Below are 19,745 nucleotides of genomic sequence, written 5' to 3'. Positions count from 1 at the left end.
TTAAGAGTTCAAGTAAAAAATTGCAATGCTTCACCAAAACCTATGGTATAAACAAATCCTTTGGTCCTAAAAGCCAGCAAGTTATTGGGAACCCACCTCTTCCCGAGTAGCTTTAAAAAAAAAAAAAAAAAAAAAAATCCCGTGGAATAAGATGCTGAATTCCTACAATGTTGTGTGCAAGAACTGATCCCCGAAATGTACCAGATGTATCCCAACTGCAGTTAAGTTCGCTGTATTGAACACCTGGGTGGCATGAAATCTTTCAACTTCCCAGCCTCTAATTATTTCACCTCCTTGCAGTAATTAGCAGGATCCAAAACAGACCTTGAGAATACTAAGTTTTCTAAGGAGACATAAATGAAATTCAACCTGGGGTGGAGAACAATACACAGACAAAGAGCATGTAAAATATGTTTTATTGTTCTTTAAAAGGGTTCAGGGTTTGGTTTTCAATCAGGCTGCACACCTTTCATCAGTCTGACATCTCTCTCACCATGTCAAACTGGCTTCAGCTAGCAATACTTCATTAAATCCAAAAGAAAAAAAAAAACTTTTAATTTTGAGGAAGAAAATCCAGTTCTGAGAACAATTAACATTAGTATGTAATTTAAAACAAAATGAGGGATAATGTTTCTTGTCGCTTTATACACCCTTCTCCTCATACAGAACCAGGAATGTAATTTTCCTAACTCAGGCAGGCACTGATACTGCTGGACACTGCACACACATATACACCCGACACATGCACGCACGCGCGCGCGCGCACACGCACACACACACACACACACACACACACACACACACACATACACTCCCCACAAACAACAAAAATCAGAGCATGTCAAAGGGAAAAAGTTTGTTATTGTATTGATCAAAACCCTTGGAGTCAACAGACAGTCTGAGTTTAGATGGTATGCTGTTCTGATCTTGAACCTACGTTAATGGAATCTATTGTAATGTTCTGAAATAAAGAATTTTGGAGAGTACCATCATTTTTCACTTTAAAATTCTAGAAACAATTTCAAAAAGCATTATTTTGTTTTGTTTTCAGGGATGGGGGAGGAGAGAACCTACATACTTTCATTTAGTTAAAAATCAGAACAACTCCGGCACAGGAAATAGGCAGTTCACATAGCCAGCCAACGTCTGAGGTATCATCAGTGTGAGACAAGGTTCCGGTCCATTCCTACTGGCCTAGCTGATCCTAAAAAAAATGGGAAGTTTATGGCTCTGCATAGCAAATTCCAGCAAGACAAGATGACCCTAAGCCTTTATTCAAATCCTTAGCAGCAGAGCACTATTAAGTAATGTTTAGATGAAGGGTGCAAGAGCCCTGGATGGTGTCCTTCAACTTGCTTTGTGAGTGCAGCCCGGTCACGACTGCTTTCTGCAGAAGAGCAGAAAAACAGCTTCTCTAGATCAGCACAATGAACCCAGCAAAGAATCTGTAAAACTGATACTACACCATTTCATCAACAACACAGTCCCTTTGCTATTCACTGGGTTGCTTTAGGTCTCTCTGCCACCCTGGATGGCCTGTGGACACATACTCACTAGGCATTGTTGGTTTTGAACCAGCGATTTTTTTTTTTTAATCTCATAAAGAACCTAGTAAGAAAATAACAAGGCAATCAGTGGTTAAACTTAACTGTACATAGAGGGGGCAGTTTGGAAAATATGCATCACAGGCATTTCTCGAGTCCAAAATACCCCATCTTTGCTGTTACTCCTTCCACCATTCTCAAAAATTCATAGTACGAGTAAATCCTGAATAAAAATTTCAAACTATCGGCATTCTCTGATATCATGAGACAGAAAATCAGAGTAATGCTACGACCCACAATTTTCGGTGATGTACAAAGTATGCTCACTCTCCGCCTGGACACACCTTTAGTGATGGCCTGGAGCGCTCCCCTTCAGAAAGCAAAAGTTTCTGGGATACCTACTTAGCTTCATTGGTTGGAAAAGAGAAGAATTCGACTCTCAGCTAAGTTCTCTGAGAAGAAAGACTCTTTTTAAAATGCCATTTCCCCACTAATTTACCAAAACAAAACCAAAACAAAAGGCTCTTGGCTACGTTGCCTAATGTTGAATAGGGTTTTCAAGAAAAGAAACTAACATGAACACCCCATCATCAGTAAAGACTAAAAACCACCTGGATCATATAATATATATGCCACTGCTTTTTTTTTTTTTTTTTTTTTTTTGGTGTTTTTTGTTTCTTTTTTTTGTTGGTTTTTTTTTTTGTTTGTTTGTTTTTTCTAAAAGTGCCCAGGTGGGCTTAAGGCTGCCAGACTGCACACACGTCTACAGCAACAAGGGCTTCTCCTATTCCATCTACAACTTGTATGGGGGGTGGGGGGTGGGGGTGGGGGGTGGGGGGATGGGGAAAGAAGAGAAGAGAAAAATATATGCCCACCACCACCAAAAAGAAAAAGAAAGAAAGTCCCACAACAGGGAGACCTATGTGCCAAGCATAATGGAAAAGTGTGCTCCCCAAACAGATGGTTCTGCACAGGCTAATGTTCTGCTGGTTTTCCTTAGAGACCTAGTTTGAAAAGTTAAAAAAGACAGGGGATTTTGATATAATTCAATTCTGACAGAAATTCAAACTCCAACAATTAGGAGCAAACTCATCCTTCACTGAATTAATCCCTTTTTTCTTTCTCTTTTTCTTTTCTTAAACATTTTATTCATGTTATAGAGGGATTTCTTTTTTGCTTTTTTCCAATCATTAGGAGAGTGGTTGAGGAGTACTGAATCCATCGCTACTTTGGTGACACAGTTAAGATTCCAGATTCACATTTCCAGGTACCAAGAGTTCCCTCTAAATGCACAATCAAGTCAGCCTTCGTTTACACTTCTTTCTACTGAACACAGCAGTGCCCATTGGTGTCTCTGACACGCAATCGCATCTTAGGTCGGTATTTCTCCAGGTAAAGCAGCTGTTTGGAATTGAATGCTCCCCTTCTTTTTCTGAAAATACAAGAATGACAAACTTTATCATGGAAAAAAGCTATCTGATTCACTGAAATGCATTATTTATGGCCTAAGGCTTTTCTAACTTCACGCTGTGAAAACCAGCATATTCCTTGTACAGTATCACTTCTTAAGAGAAGGGGCTGATGAATGACCAAGTATTAAATGAAGCAGCAGGCACAGATGGCATTCCTTGAAATATGCCACCTTCCTAGAGCTGCTACCATACATTTCATGACCTCTTGTCACAGTCTTTTCTTTTCTTTTTTTTTTTTTTAAAGAAAAGGCTGAAAGGGAAAGGACAAGGTATTAACTGCCAAAGAATTCTGGACAACAAAATAACATGGCCCATTATTCCAGATTGATGCCAAGATTCTGTCTGGGCACTACCATCCCGATTTTGTGCCTGAACAGGTCACTTAAGATTCTTAAGGATTAACTGCTCCTCTATAGATTCTTCCTTGCCTCTTGGTCATAGTTGCACTTGAAAGGTGTTTTGGACATCCACTAAAAGAGTCACTCGATCTCTGAGACTCTACTACCTATTCATTTTAAAGATTCCTAGATATTCAAGCCATACTGGGCAAATTCTTTAGCGTCCAAATTTGCCACCTAACTTAAAAAATCTTTAAATCTGGGAGCCAACAGTACTGTTACAAGTTTAGCACTTTTGATTTCTTCGATCAAACAATATTTTAAACCAACAAGTGACTCCATACTACAAAAGGGTACTTTCCGTAATTCCTTCTTCTTGTATGGTCTTGCTTTATGTGTTTCTGAACATAAAACTTACTACTCACTGTCTTATAAACTGAACTGCATCTTCATACTTCATTCCACATTCAATCAAAGCAAGTGCAACCAGCACGGGTGCCCTATAGAGAGAAACGCATCTGTAAATATCCACAAGTCTTTGGAATTAAAGGATTTTTTTTTTAACCCAGGATTACATATTACCAAAACAACACGAAGTTTGAGCTTCCCTTTTTTTCCGTGTACTAAAATAGCTGCTATTCTCCTTATACAAATGTCTGTATCATGATAGGGTCTATGGTGATACCCACTTTTAGTAAAGCACTAAATTCTACACCTCGTTAAGAGATCTTTATTTAAAGCACCGTCACATTAGATCTCAAATTTTCACATTATATGTCATCAAAAATTCTTCATTGGCCTTTAACCAGTACTGTAGCAAAATAAGTGAACAAGTATGTCATCCATACTAAGCATCTCAGAATTTTCATTACAAATCCATTTTAATATCATTTCCTCAACAAATACTAAAAACGTGCTACATTTCTTCAACAAAATCCTTTCTGTGAGCTACGAGAGTGTCAGAAAATTGGTATTTACAAACAGTTTTCTATATAAGTATCTTTTTTTTTTTTAAACATCTAACAAGGGACGTTGAGGCCTGAGCAGGTCCCAACCTGTCCTTGGTTTGGAGATGCTATCTGCCTCATAAAGCAAAGGAGAGGGTTTGTCTTCTGGGAAGACAAAGTTGTCTCCTCTGAAAAAGCCTCCTACATAGTTGGATTTGGCATCTTCCAGGAATGGGAAGGCAGGGATTGGGGCCTAGGGAGTCTGTGTTTTCAGCTGAGGGAGAGACAGAAGACTGGATCCTGATCAGAGAGTCCAGAGTGAGATATAGTTACCTCCAGGACTCGTTACTGTGAACCCAGCTTGGGCTTCATGACAGTCACAGAAGCAGACTCCTTAACAATAAAATAATACACACAAAAAAAAAAATCTAACAAGGGAAATGATGTTTGAAAATGTCTACTACCTGGGACCGCAAGCTGGTACAGCCACTCGGGAAAACAGCATGGAGGTTCCTCAAAAAACTAAAAATAGAACTACCCTACAACCCAGCAATTGCACTACTAGGCATTTATCCACGGGATACAAGTGTGCTGTTTCGAAGGGACATATGCACCCCCTATGTTTATAGGCGCACTATCGACAATAGCCAAAGTATGGAAAGAGCCCAAATGTCCATTGATGGATGAATGGAGAAAGAAGATGTGGTATATATAGACAATGGAGTATTACTCAGCAATCAAAAAGAATGAAATCTTGCCATTTGCAACTACGTGGATGGAACTGGAGGATATTATGCTAAGTGAAATTAGTCAAGGAAAGACAAATACCATATGACTCCACTCATGAAGACTTTAAGAGACAAAAGAGATGAACATAAGGGAAGGGAAACAAAAATAATATAAAAACAGGGAGGGGGACAAAACAGAAGAGACTCATAAATATGGAGAAAAAACTGGAGGGGGTGTGGGGGGGAGGGGCTAAATGGGTAAGGGGCACTAAGGAAATCTACTCCTGAAATCACTGTTGCACTATATGCTAACTAATGTGGATGTAAATTTGAAAAAATAAAATTAAAAAAAAATTAAAAACTATATATATACAAAATTGCAACAAGAAAAAAAAAATCTACTACCTGGCACCAACTTTGGACTACCTGCTACAATAGGTACTAGTTACAAAACTGCCAAGTCCAGTTAGAACACTACCTTCACCCTCAGAATAAAGACTGAAGCTTCTGACCCTGAAGAAGAAACTGTAAGACACTGATATGGAAAAAAAGGAAAACAGCAAACAAAAGGGCTAAGCAGAGGTAACAGCCTGAGTCACCACCACCTTGAGGCAAGAGCAGCCTGCACTAATGTTCTGAGTCAAAGTGCACGTCATAAACTGGCATTTAATCTGCTGCCGATGAGAGTGTTGCGGCACCATTCCACACAGCGCTCCAGGAAAAAGGCTTTGAAATCAACATCATTTTTCATTCTCTCTACATCTCCTTTCAGGAGTTTGAAGCTCAGCCATCTTCTCTCCACCTATTAACTTCCCATTCATCTCAATCCAAAATTAACCCCATATAGATTCTTCAAAATCTAAAATTATTTTCATTTTGTTGCCTATTTCAAAGACCTAAGCCTTTGAATATGTGAAATAAGGGGGCGCCTGGGTGGCTCAGTCAGTTAGGCGTCCGACTTCAGCTCAGGTCATCATCTCACGGTCCGTGAGTTCGAGCCCAGCATCAGGCTCTGTGCTGGCAGCTCATGGAGCCTGCTTCAGTTCTGTGTCTCCCTCTCTCTCTGCTACTCACCACTCACACTCTCTCAAAAACGAATATTTTTTTTAAAAATTGAATATGTGAAATAAGGAGAAGGAAAAAAAATACTGAATTAAGACCATATTTTTTTTAACTCAAATAAGATAATTACATTGAATCAGTTTCAAAACAATTTCTGAGTGATCATCTACTAAACCTATTATGGCATTAGAATCAGACAACCAATGAAACACAAAAAGCTGTCTCAAGAAATCTACACCAGTTTTTGCTCTCATTTCCTTTTCTTTCAGGCAAATTAATATTTAGTGTCATAAATACAAATTTCTACCAAAGTGAAGTTTTTGATAATGAATTCACAGACAAAAAAGAAAGAGCTTACCTTCCCAATCCTGCAACACAATGCACTGCAACACAGCAACCTGGCTCTTCACGAAATTTGGTTTTTAACAGGTTCAGCCAATCGTCTACTATCTGATTAGGGGGTGGTGCTCCATCATCAAATGGCCAATCCTGGAAAGGAAAGATCTTTTACATTAAATTGTTATTTTCTCCAGCATAATATCTAATGCAGAATAGCTGCACAGTACACAGCGGGGATTTAAGTGAACTAACTGTACTTTATATACCTATTCTTAATACTGCAATTCTGATCACTATTGAAAAATGATCCAAGACCAAAATTCCTTCTCAAATACATGTAGTCAGCACTGTAAACATCTAGTTTTATCTGATGGAGATCTTTTATCAGAGTGATGAGAAACCAGTGTTCCTCAAATATTTTATCTGAATAAAGCAGTAATTAGACATAATAGAGAAAACTATAAAGCCGAGACAAAGAGAGGATAAACACCTGTCAGTATGACATAAATGTCCACTCTGGCAAAGAATACCATCTGACCTGTACAAATATTTTGAGGATTATCCCCTCAAATAGCTCTAAGTTATGATGTCTTTCCTTTAGAGGAAGACTCTCAAGAAATCACCAGTAGTTGGCATATCGTAACAGAAATATACTACCATCTTTGTGCTTATATATTAAAAAAAAAAAAAAAGCCAAGTAGCAAATATTTTTAAAAGTTCTGCCTAAAGTATACATATCCCATTTAAAAAGCACAGTACCAGACGATAGGGTCCTGAGCAAATGGAGAACTTTTTCTTAAGTATCCCTTTCTCTTTATATTCACCAATTTGTGCATTTTTGGTTTTTTGTTTTTTAAGTAATCTCTACACCCAAAGTGAGCTGAAACTCACAATCTCAAGATCAAGAATTGCATGCGCTATTGACTGAGGCAGCCAGGTGCCCCTTAGGTTGCTTTTTAATTAAGACCAACCACGGGGCGCCTGGGTGGCGCAGTCGGTTAAGCGTCCGACTTCAGCCAGGTCACGATCTCGCGGTCCGTGAGTTCGAGCCCCACGTCAGGCTCTGGGCTGATGGCTCGGAGCCTGGAGCCTGTTTCCGATTCTGTGTCTCCCTCTCTCTCTGACCCTCCCCCGTTCATGCTCTGTCTCTCTCTGTCCCAAAAATAAATAAAAAACGTTGAAAAAAAAAAATTAAAAAAAAAAAAAAAAAGACCAACCCCATGTGCATTTATCATATAGGCAGAGGTTTATCTTCCTTTCTACCTAGCAAAAGACCTAAGAAACCAACATAAATCAGCTTTAAAGAAAGAGGGGAGGGGCGCCAGGGTGGTTCAGCTGGTTAAGTGTCCAACTCTTGATTTCGGCTCAAGTCGTGATCTCGAGGTACATGAGACCGAGCCCAGCAATGGGCTCTGCTTGGACAGCGAGGAGCCTGCTTGGAATTCTCTCTCTCTCCCTCTCTCTCTCTGCCTCTGTCCAGTTCATGTGCATGGTGCACACTCTCTCTCTCAAAATAAATAAACTTTATTAAAAAAGAAAAAAAAGGGGAAGGGAATTCACATTTTGCAGTCTCTCTCTTCCATCTAGCTTCAAGGACAGAAATGCAAAAACACTGGGAATCCTAATGAGATTGGATAAGGACACTTTAAGACACTAGAGAAAGAAAAAGAAAAGTGACAGAACACTAAATTGATTCTACACTCATGGGCACCACTAGAACATTTCATGTAGCCCATTAGCAATGACAACACATTATGTTTGATTTGTCAACTACACCCCATTATTAAATGGCTGTCAGTGTTACCATTAAAAATGCCACCATAGAGTTTAACTGTAAATAGCAGTAAAACAAGTTAGTGCCTTAGTTGAGAGCTTATTTCCTCTAATACTTCCTAAAATGTACCTAGTTAAGTAACAGTAATATGAAATATGCTTCACTTATATAAGCAGTCTCTACCAAAAAAATCATTAAAATAACTTAGAATGGTCTGAACTTCAAACTGATGGACATAAATGAAACTACCATTATTAGTCTTCCAATATGCCTCTGATTTGTAAGAACATTAGTCAAAGGATTTGAAAAGTCTTATTTTGGGGATATGCCCTTATAAAGTGTTCCAAACCCTCCTCACCTACCAAAAGTAGATTAACGATCCACTTAAAATCTCTGTCTGGGAAAAGGAAAGAAATTCCAAGCTTAATTCTAAATGTTCTGGTTTTTTATAAGCTTAAATTAGACCTTTAATTTTATCTGATCACAGCTATTTGAAACAAAAACAAAACAATAGCCTAGATTTAAGGGCCTAACATAAATCCCAGCCCTACCATTATCTTCTACAAACTAGTTCAAGTTCTTTAGTTCATTTCTCTTTCATAAAGGTGTTTACCAACATTACTGATTCAAACAGACTATGGTCAACCCACAGTTCATTTTCTGACCCATGCCATATGTCAAAAACGGATTTCTCATCTGGCCACTGGAGATCATACTCACAACATAGGAAAAAGAACTTGTATTGAGCCTAGTTTCAGAAAAAAACACATTTTTTTTTAACACAGGGCTACATTTTATACAAGTTTCTACTTATTCCCCAGTGATTTACAGCCAGAGGACCTTAAAATCATTTAGAAATGGGAATGCAAGCAAATTATTACCATGCCATACTATTAAAATACATTTTTTTTTTTACAACATAATGCTTGGGGGCACCTGGGTGGCTCAGTTGGTTAAGTGCCTGAATTTTGATTTCAGCTCAGGTCTTGATCTCATGGTTCATGGGACTGAGCCTCAGGTGCAGCTCTGTGCTCGCAGTGCAGAGCCTGCATGGGATATTCTCTCTCTCTCTCTCTCTCTCTCTCTCTCTCTCTCTCTCTCTCTGCCCCTCCCCAGCTTGTGCGCAAGTGCACATATACTTCTCCCTCTCTCTCAAAATAAATAAATAAGCATTAAAAAAACAGGGCACCTGCATGGCTCAGTTGGTTAAGCGTCCAACCTTGGCTCAGGTCATGATCTCACAGTTCAGGAGTTTGAGCCCCACGCTGGGCTCTGTGCTGACAGCTCAGAGCCTGGAGCCTGCTTCAGATTCTGTCTCCCTCTCTGTCTGCCCCTCCTCCACTTGCACTCTTTCTCTCAAAAATAAATAAACATTAAAAAAAAATTTATAAACAGAATAAAAAATAAATAAATGTTTAAAAAAAAAAAAAAACCTAATGCTTGGTTGTTTTGTTTTTATGTTTTCACCAAAATGAAGGCGAGGAAACTTTACAAATCAGATATGAGACAGCTGCCTTACCAAGAAGGCATTTATTTCCTTTGCAACTGACTTTCCAACCACGGATGACCAATGCATTAAGACTACAAAAGTACCTCTCAATAAATAACCTTGTACCAATATCTTCTTTATTACTTTTTTCCTAACCAACTACTTACAACACCACAGTGTCTTCCCACAATCAAATCAAATAGCTCTAAGACACCTAAGACTACAAGGTCATTTCATTACATGCTCTTGCAATTTAGACAATTATTTAGGGAAAAATAGCCTAATGCTCCTGTTTCTGATACATGAAATAGTGTATTTAGGGGCTAAGGAGGAATTTAAAATAATTCCAAGCACTTTATGCTCAAACTGAGCATAAATAAATCTAATCACACATGAGCTTGTTAGAAGCCCACCAAAACGTGTCAGAACCTATGCTGATTACTCTAGAGCAAGATGCCTTCTCCCTCTCCCTTCTTAACCTCTTCTCCAACCTTTTTGTCCCCTATAAGTTATCCACAAAACATTAAATAACAAATAGCATTTGCAAAGTGAGACAGAATACAGCTGACCCTCACACAACATGCATTTGAACTGTACAGATCCACTTACATGCAGATTTGTTTTCAATAAACAGAGTACGGTACTTTAACGTATTTTCTCTTATTTTTTCTTAATGAAATTTTCTTTTCTCTAGCTAACTTTATTGTAAGAATATAGTACATAATACCTATAACATACAAAATACGTGTTAATGGACTGTTGATGTTATTAGTAAGGCTTCTGGTCAACAGTAGGCTTATTAGTAAAGTTTTGGGGAAGTCAAAAGTCATATGTGGATTGGTGTCTCTAACCCTGCATTCAAAGGTCAACTGTATTTCCACGTGACTTAATTCCTGATGGAAATTACTTTCAGCTAGATTCAAAACAGTAGCCTAGAAACAAAAACTAAATATTGCAATAATTTCCTAGAGAAAACAAAATCAAATTTCCATTTTCTTGAAATAAGTGTACATTAAATTTTGCTTTTCATTTGTTGAAAATACTTTGCATATATAGACTTTAAGGGCACAAATGAACAAAACTGCCAATCTAAAAAGTTTAAAAGACTGCTATCAACGTTGTACCTCCTAGAAGCTTAAAAAGCATACTGAATGTCCAGTTTTCAAAACAGCTATGTTTAAAAGGTACTACTAGTAGTTGGTAATGAAAAATGAAAACACTACACACTCACTAGAACGTGGATTCCTTCTTTTTCAACTGGAGCTTTATCATATGTAGCATCACAAACTCGAACCAAAGTTGTCACTCCATACTTCTTAAGTTCCTTTGAAGAAAAACAAATATAAGGGAACTTACTTTTAGAATCTGCAACCAAAACTTTAAAAGCATACAATTACGAATTGAAGCAATGAGACATCACTCTCAAAAGATCAAAATCATTCTCATTGTGGCAACATATAGAATGGACACTCAAGTTCTTAATGGAAGCATCATTATGATTCACCTTTATAAAGGGCAGTTTGGTAACCTGTCACAAAACCTTTGAAAGCACACACACACTATGACCTAGAAATCCTACCTCTGAGAATTTATAGTAACAAAGTAATTAAATATACACCCAAAGACTTAGGTACCAACATGTGCAGCATGGGCTGTTTGGAATGGTAAAAAGGTAGAAACATTAATGGTCCAAAAACAGGGGAACAGTTAAAGAAAGTATGGCATGGGGCACCTGCGTGGCTCAATCGGTTGGTTAAGCGTCCGACTTTGGCTCAGGTCATGATCTCGCGGTCCATGAGTTCGAGCCCCGCGTCAGGCTCTGTGCTGACAGCTCAGAGCCCGGAGCCTGCTTCGGATTCTGTGCCTCCCTCTCTCTCTGACCCTCCCCTGTTCATGCTCTGTCTCCCTCTGTCTCAAAAATAAATAATAAAACATTAAAAAAAAAATTACAAAAAAAAGAAAGTATGGTACATCCATACAGAATACTGTGACAGCTATAAAAATAATACTAAGAAGGTTGGGGGGATGATAAAATATAATGTGATCCTATGTATATGAACGTAAGCGAATATATACATATATGTAGAGAAAAACATCCAGAAGACAGGTATTAAGAAGAGTTAAGTATTTTTAAACTGTCTTTTTAAAAATTTTTTAATGTTGATTTTTGAGAGAGAGAGAGAAAGAACCTGAGCAAGGGAGGGGCAGAGAGAGGGGAGACAGAGGATCCGAAGTGGGGCTCCGTGCCAACAGCAGACAGCCCAATGTGGGGCTCAAACTCATGAACTAAGAGATCATAGCCTGAGCCAAAGCCAAAGGCTTAACCAATGGAGCCACCCAGGCAACCCTAAACTGTCTTTTGCTTATATGTATCTTCTGATTTTTACATACTAAGTACCACTGCTTTTTTAATTTAAAGAAACAAAAAGTGGGATGCCTGGCTGGCTCAGCTGGCAGAGCATACAACTCCATCTTGGGGCTGTACATTCAAGCACCATGTTGGGTACAGAAATTACTTAAAAATAAAATCTTTAAAGGGGCTTCTGGGTGGCTCAGTCAGTTGAGTATCCAACTCTCGGTTTCGGCTCAGGTCATGACCTCACAGTTTCAGGGTTCGAGCCCCACGTCTGGCTCTGCGCTGGCAGCACAGAGCCTGTTTGGGATTCTCTCTCTTCTTCTACCCCTCCCTTGCTTGCACTTTCTCTTTCGCTCAAAATAAATAAACCTAAAAACATTTTTTTTTTATTTAAAAAAAAATTTTTTTTTTTTTTACATTTATTCATTTTTGAGAGACAGAGAGAAACAGAGCACAAGCAGGGGAGGTGCAGAGAGAGAGAGAGAGGAAGACACAGAATCCAAAGCAGGCTCCAGGCCCCGAGCTGTCAGCACAGAGCCCGATGCGGGGCTTGAACTCACAAACTGCGGGACCAAGACCTGAGCCAACGTCAGATGCTTAACCGACTGAGCCACCCAGCACCCCAAAAACATTTTTTTAATGAATAATAAATAATAAAATATTTTAAAAAATAAAAGGAAACAAAAGTAATTTTGAAATTAAGATTAAAAAGCGGTATCATGTTATAAAGCCAACAAACATATAATTACAGCCAGAAGCCTTGCTCCTTTAAAAATTTTCCTCCAGGGCGCCTGGGTGGCTCAGGCAGTTGAGTGTCTGACTTCAGCTCAGGTCATGATCTCACAGCTCATGAGTTCGAGCTCCACGTCAGGCTTTGCCCTGATAGCGTGGAGCCTGCTTCAATCCTGTGTCTCCCTCTCTCCACCCCTCCCCTGCTCTCTCTCCCTCTCAAAAATAAATAAACATTTAAAAAAAATTTTTTAACAAATAAAAAATGAAAATTTTCTCCAGTAATGCCTAATCCAGTGACTACCTATCTTCAATGGGTCACCAACATCTTTTTATAGTTGCAGGACAGTGGCTTCTGCCACTCTCGGAGTCTATGGCCAAGGAATCCACAGGCTGAAAATAGTATCACATAATTCAACCAGGCTTAAAGGTGACTGAACAAGCTAAGGGCACACAGGCCTGGAATCAACTTACACACTGTGTACACACAGTTAAGAAGCTCAGGGAATTATAAATATAAATAAGCAGGAACAGTGATATCCTACAAGTGTCCATCATTTGGTTAACTAAAGGGTAAAAGTTATTCTAATTGCTAAAGGACTTTATTTTTCAGAGAATGGACTTCTTCTAAAACAGAGTCAGGAAAGTTGTTGCTATTACATGGAGTCAGTAATTTTAAAACACTTCAAAATACAAATAAAATCCTATTAAAATGAACTCCATAGTAGCCATTCACTGAAAGGTTATGGTACAGTTTTTTATAGTAAATATTTGTGTCCTTATGAAAGTCAAAACCTCTTCTTTTTAATTTTTTTTTTTGTTTTTAACGTTTTATTTATTTTTGAGACAGGGAGAGACAGAGCATGAACAGGGGAGGGTCAGAGAGAGGGAGACACAGAATCTGAAACAGGCTCCAGGCTCTGAGCTGTCAGCCCAGAGCCCGACGCGGGGCTCGAACTCACGGACCGCGAGATCATGACCTGAGCCGAAGTCGGCCGCTTAACCGACTGAGCCACCCAGGCGCCCCAGTCAAAACCTCTTCTGAACTCCATTTTGCTATCTGTAAAATGAGAGGGGTAGATTTAGAATCCCTAGGAGTTCATCCAGCTAAGTTTACTCTATAAATACAGCAGAGAAAATGAAAGATCTGACATAAAAATGTTACCTATAAAACCTTTCCTCCCCATAAGGTTTTGATCCTTGTAGATGATAGTTACGACTGATAAGTAGTTCTGGAGTAGCTTTTTATCAAAAGTGGCTAGAATATTTGAGGCAGACCTGGGTTTCAGGGTCAGAGACAGTTCTACTATATGTTGTGTACCTCTAGCCAAATTACTAAATTACCAAATTGCCTTGAACCTCAATTTCCTCATCTGTAAGAGGAAGAAATTAACAGTACCTATACCTCATAGGGCTATTCTGAGTAGTAAATAATATAACGCCTAAAACTGCGCTTTTTTTTTTTATAAGACTGATTATAACGTTGGGTACATACTAAGTATTCAATAAACATTATTTTTATTATTAAAAATCTGACAAAAGAACTGCTAATTACGTAAAAAGGATATTAAAAAAACCAGCACTAGACAATCTCCCCAAATTCTATAAGTGTTCTTTTAAAAACTGTTGTAGGGGCGCCTGGGTGATTCAGCTGGTTAAGTGCCCAACTCTGGATTTCGGCTCAGACCATGTTCTCATGGTTCGTGAGATCGAGCCCTGCCCTGGGCTCTGCGCTGACAGCACAGAGCCTGCTTGAGATATTCACACACTCTTTCTCTCTCTCTCTCTCTCTCTCTCTCTCTCTGTCAGCCCTTCCCCTGCTCACTCTCTCTCTAAATAAATAAACTCTAAAAAAAAAATTGTTATAATTAACTCAACCCAATTTAAACAGAGACTGGGAAGGATGACCACCCATATTCCAATCACAGAAATAAATGGCTCTGTGGTAAGAGATTTCTTTACTAATGGTGTTCACTTATAATGGAACTTTACCTATAAATCGACCCAAAAAGTAGACCATACTACAATCTTACCTCTGTGAACTTGTTGAGGGTAGCATTGGTAGGGTTGTGAGTTATCAGAAAACGCATGTTCTCATAGGAGATCTCCACAGGGGCTGGACGGTTCATTATGGCAAATAAAAAGTGTGAGCGTGCGTGTGTAGGTGTGATGGGGAAAATGAAAAAAAAAAAAAATCAATAAATCTTGAAATGTTTCACAGCAGAAAACATTAAAAAGACCACTAAAATGCCTAGTATCAATCAGTGTTTTCTCTATTCAACTTGTTTATTCTTTAAGAAGCTTCTCTCTTCAAGGTAAGCAGAAGTATTTAGAATCCACTTGAATCCAAATTCAACTTGGGCCTCAATGTCTGCAGATGGATACCTTCGGACTCCAAAAATTCCAACTACATACAAAACTGAAGTAGCCTTTACTACATTTAGGCACTAGTGAGACAAGTTAAAAGTGTAGGTTGCTTTCCACTTTTGTTTACTTGATGCTTAATTTTACTGGAGTCATTAAAAGAAATATGCTTGCAATAAAAAAAAAAAAAAAAAAAAAAAAAAAGCCAACTGTTTCTGAGGCCAGTCTCGGTGTCCAGAGTCTTCAAGGCAATGTTAATTATGGCACATAGAAGCCCCAAGCTCACTTGTCAGCGAAAACGCTGTGCTGAGCCTGGCAGAAGTCTGCCCTCACGCTCAGAATCGCCATAAATGTGCAACGTATATTCCAACGAAAAACCTAGAGGAGAAAAGCAGAAATAAAATGAAGTGGAGGTTGACAGCATAGTAAACATGATGCTCAAAGTCATGAATACATTCTCTGTGAGCCCAAAGAGCTCTGAAATGCTGAAATGCCACCAAGTTTTAATTACTGTCATCTATGAAGACTAGGATAAAAATGTATACCAAGAGTTTTAAAAGTCCAAAATTCAAAAGTGTGTTTTTTCTTTTCTAAAACGGGATTCAGCAAAATTTCTGTGTCAATAAGATTATTTGTAACTCAAGTCATTTTTTAAATGACTGAATTTTTAAATTCACTTAAAATAATTACTAAAAGATCCTTAAAGAACCTTCCGTCCATAGGCTCTTCGTAAAGTTCACAGCAATCTTATTCTTCTGCTTTGATGGTTAAGTCTTTCATAGACACACTTTGCTTAAAATAAGATACATCTGTAAATGGATGAAGGATATTTACCAAAATTCCACTCTGAGGACTGAATTCTTTCTATCCAAAGGATATGCAATGGCCCCCAATTATAACACTAGTCCATAAAGTACTTTTTGAAAAATTAGCTTATTTTCCTCACAACTCTGAGTACTTATTGCTACCTAGAAGGAATGAGGAAAGAGCATCAGAAAAGTGAAATGACTTGTCTAGGTAAATGTCTTCTGTTAATCCAATGTTTTTCCAATGTACCACACATAATGCCTGCTACCTCAACTAATGCATGAATCCCATCATCTCATTTCTAGCCCAGTTTACTTCTTTACTATTTCTCACATCACATCTCTTATCTCCAGAGTACAAAGCATCTAAAGGTCATTGATTCACACAGCATTCTTCTGCCCAAATATTAATCCATCCCCAAAACAAGGCAAAAAAGTGGCAGAATTTTTTAATATTATTTTGGGCCTGCTGCTTTGAAACACAGTAACCTTTATAGTTAGCTCAGTCAGAGTATCAAGATAATCATAAATTGCTCTGGGGATGCCTGGCTGGCACAGTCCGTAAGGGTTTGGAAGTGAGGATTTGGGAGTTGGAGCCCCACCTTGGGGGTAGAGATTACTCAAATAAATAAATCTAAATAAATGCATAGCTCTGGAAATAGGGACAGGGTCTAAGTTCTTTCACTTGCCTCTTCTCAGCCACTAGTAAACGCTTATTTAGTAGTCTCTGAAAAGATGATTTGACCAGATAGAAAAAGACATGGAAGATAATGGCTACAGAACCATTTTCAGGAAGAAACTAAAATACATCTAAGAAAGAACCTAAGCTTACAAACTTTCAACCTATTCTATTTACAAGTCACCTTTTATGATATTCTTATGGCACTGTATTTTGTTGTCAGTGACATACTTGTGACTACGTTAACCATGGACACAAGCACAAAACACATAAGAAATCCAAAATGGCATTCTAAGAACTTCAATACCTCAGCAGAAGTTATACACTACAGTAAAAACATGAAACTTCTATACTCAAACTAAGAAAAACAAGAATATACACCACCACTTTCCCAACTCCTAATTCTAACTCTAACCACAAAACACAGCCACCTTAGATTACACATTTCATAGAGTACTACTCCCTGTGCAGTCAAGGAATTTTAAAGCTACAAGAAACTTAGCAACTACTCTGACCTTTGGTGGGGGGGGGTGGGGGGGGGGGGGGATGATGTTTGGGAGGCAGATTAAAATGACTTAACTAAGACCACATCCCTAATAAGTAGCAGATCAAGGACAAGAACCCAGATCTCCTAACTCCACTCATGTTTCCAATTTCGACTAGGAGGAACCCACATATTTTTCAAGTCATAATTTTTTTTTCATGCAACTGTAACTTTTCTTCAAATATTTGCTTGGATGTTGATCTGCAACTCTGTGACCTTAAATAAGGGGAGAAAAGATTATTAAAGTAACCACTCAACAATGGTTTGCATGCAGTGAAAAGCAAAACACAAGGAAATTCTAACCTGTTTGAATCCCTTTGGTTTAACGATGTTATCACAGCTAATATGTGTGTCAGCTGAGGAAAAGCACTGAAAGACCTGCTTTGTAGGGATGGCCAGGCTTAAAAGGTTACAGCTCTAGCATTAAGTTTTCTACCTAGTCTCCAGTGTTTGTCTGCTCAGCAAACAAAACAAATGTTATCCCATCTTACTCCTCCAACTTCATTTTAGAAGGACCACTTCCAAGGATAAGGATAATTCGTTATTAGATTTTCAATTCTTAACACCATACTGAGATCCCCAGCAAAGGAATTTCTGCCAAATGAAACAGTATGTTCTATCAATGTTAACAGATACATGATAAAAACAAGCTTCTGCTCCTTCTCCAGCCCCCCTCCCCAGTTCAACTACACATCAACAGTTAAATGCTCTTGCACCTGTCAATTCAGATAAACTAATGTTAATTCCTGTAACAGACATAACACAAAACAAGCAGTCTGTAAAAAAATCATAAACAACTCACCACAGCTGGAAAATACTCAAAAGTTACAAAGGCCTGTTATTTCAGCATAAACTTAGCACCTGCACATCTTACAGGAAAACTTTCTTCTAAAACTGTCTCACTGGCATTAATTAAGTAATGTTATCTTTTAGAGAACTTAACTTTTAAAATGTTGAATTTGGGACATTTCCTATACAACATTTCCATTTTTAACAAAAGATGATAACTTCACTGCAGGATTAGAAGGAATGGTCTGTGACAGAAAAATCCATTTTTTTTTTTTTTTTTTTTTTTTTTTTTTTTAAGAGACAGAGACAGAGCAGGAGCAGGGCAGGGTCAGAGAGAGAAGGAGACACAGAATCCGAAGCAAGCTCCAGGCTCTGAGCTGTCAGCACAGAGCCTGACCAAGGGCTCAAACTCACGAACTGTGAGATCATGACCTGAGCTGAAGTTAGAAGTTTAACTGAGCCACCCAGGCGCCCTGCAACCGTTTTAATTTTTTTTTTAATGTTTATTTATTTTTGAGACAGAGAGAGACACAGCATGAGCAGGGAAGGGGCAGAGAGAGAGGGAGACACAGAATGTGAAGCAGGCTCCAGGCTCTGAGTGGTCAGCACAGAGCCCGACGCGGGGCTCGAACTCACGAACTGTGAGATCATGACCTGAGCCGAAGTCGGACGCTTAACCGACTGAGCCACCCAGGTGCCCCCCTGCAACCGTTTTAAATTAAGGAGACGAAGAGAGGAAAGAGGGAAAGAGAAAACAGAATAAAGAGGAGACTGGAAACAAGCAAGCAGAGGCCTACCAAGCTAAGATAGTGTACTGCCAGAAAGACTAAGTCAGTAACACAACAGAGACTACTTAAAGCTTTGAAAAGCGGTGTATTAGAGTTTAAATGTCCTGTGTCAAGTCTAGTCCTAACATCTACTTAGATGAGAATCAAAAACCAAAATACATGAAATTATACAATAACCATCAGTTAATCATGGTATATTCTTAAAAAGGAAAACTATGCCGAGGTTAAAAAGAATAAAACACATCTATGTGAAATATGGAAAGATGGCTAAGAGACTAATAAGTGAAAAGAGCACATGATAGTATGAACAGTATATACAGAAATATCTGTGAGTGCTGTACAGCTTTCATACCCATCAATTATCTGGAGAGTTACAAAGAAGTAACAGTGGTTGTCTAGGGGGTGAAAGGGACTGGAGCTGGAGGCCAGAACTCTGAATTACTCTACCATAATACATACCTTTTGAAATGTTTTGTTTTTCATATATATGTATGTATGTATATATATATATATATATATATATACATACATATATTACTTTTATAAAATTCTAGGGTATGGGATGCCTGGGTGGCTCAGTCGGTTAAGCATCCGACTTTGGCTTAGGCCATGATCTCTCCATTCATGAGTTCGAGCCCCATGTCAGGTTCTCTGCTGTCAGCATGGAGTCCACTTCAGATCCTCTGTCCCCTTCTCTCTGCCCCTCCCTTGCTTGTGCATACACGAGTCCCTCTCTCTCTCTCAAAAATAAATAAATATACTTTTTAATTAAAATGAAATTCTAGGGCGATAAAGAACCCTACAATGATTTACAATTTACGTTCTCAGGGCACCTGGGTAGCTCAGCCCGTTAAGCGACTGACTTGATTTCAGCTCAGATCATGATCTCACAGTCGTGAAATGGAGCCCCACATCAGGCTCCACGCTGGGCTGTGAAGCCTGTTTAAGATTCTCTCTCTCTCTCTCTCTCTCTCTCTCTCTCTCTCTCTCTCTCTCT

General features: G+C 38.6%; 1 protein-coding gene across 1 annotated transcript in view; it reads right to left on the bottom strand.

Annotated features, from left to right (window-relative positions):
* Positions 1-399: 399 nt before the first annotated feature.
* Positions 400-19,745, bottom strand: part of PTP4A2 (protein tyrosine phosphatase 4A2) — a 31,675-nt gene continuing 12,329 nt past the window's right edge. Inside the window, exons 2-6 of the mRNA XM_049617614.1 lie at positions 14,812-15,520; positions 10,925-11,017; positions 6,450-6,580; positions 3,780-3,854; positions 400-2,976 (exon numbers count right to left, since the gene is read on the bottom strand). Of these exons, the coding sequence (XP_049473571.1) occupies positions 2,868-2,976; positions 3,780-3,854; positions 6,450-6,580; positions 10,925-11,017; positions 14,812-14,907 (504 nt within the window). The 5' untranslated portion in view covers positions 14,908-15,520 and the 3' untranslated portion in view covers positions 400-2,867. The remainder of the gene's footprint in view (positions 2,977-3,779; positions 3,855-6,449; positions 6,581-10,924; positions 11,018-14,811; positions 15,521-19,745) is intronic.

This window comes from Panthera uncia (assembly GCF_023721935.1).
Source record: "Panthera uncia isolate 11264 chromosome C1 unlocalized genomic scaffold, Puncia_PCG_1.0 HiC_scaffold_4, whole genome shotgun sequence".
NCBI lineage: Eukaryota > Metazoa > Chordata > Mammalia > Carnivora > Felidae > Panthera > Panthera uncia.
This window is presented reverse-complemented; position numbering and strand designations above follow the sequence as displayed.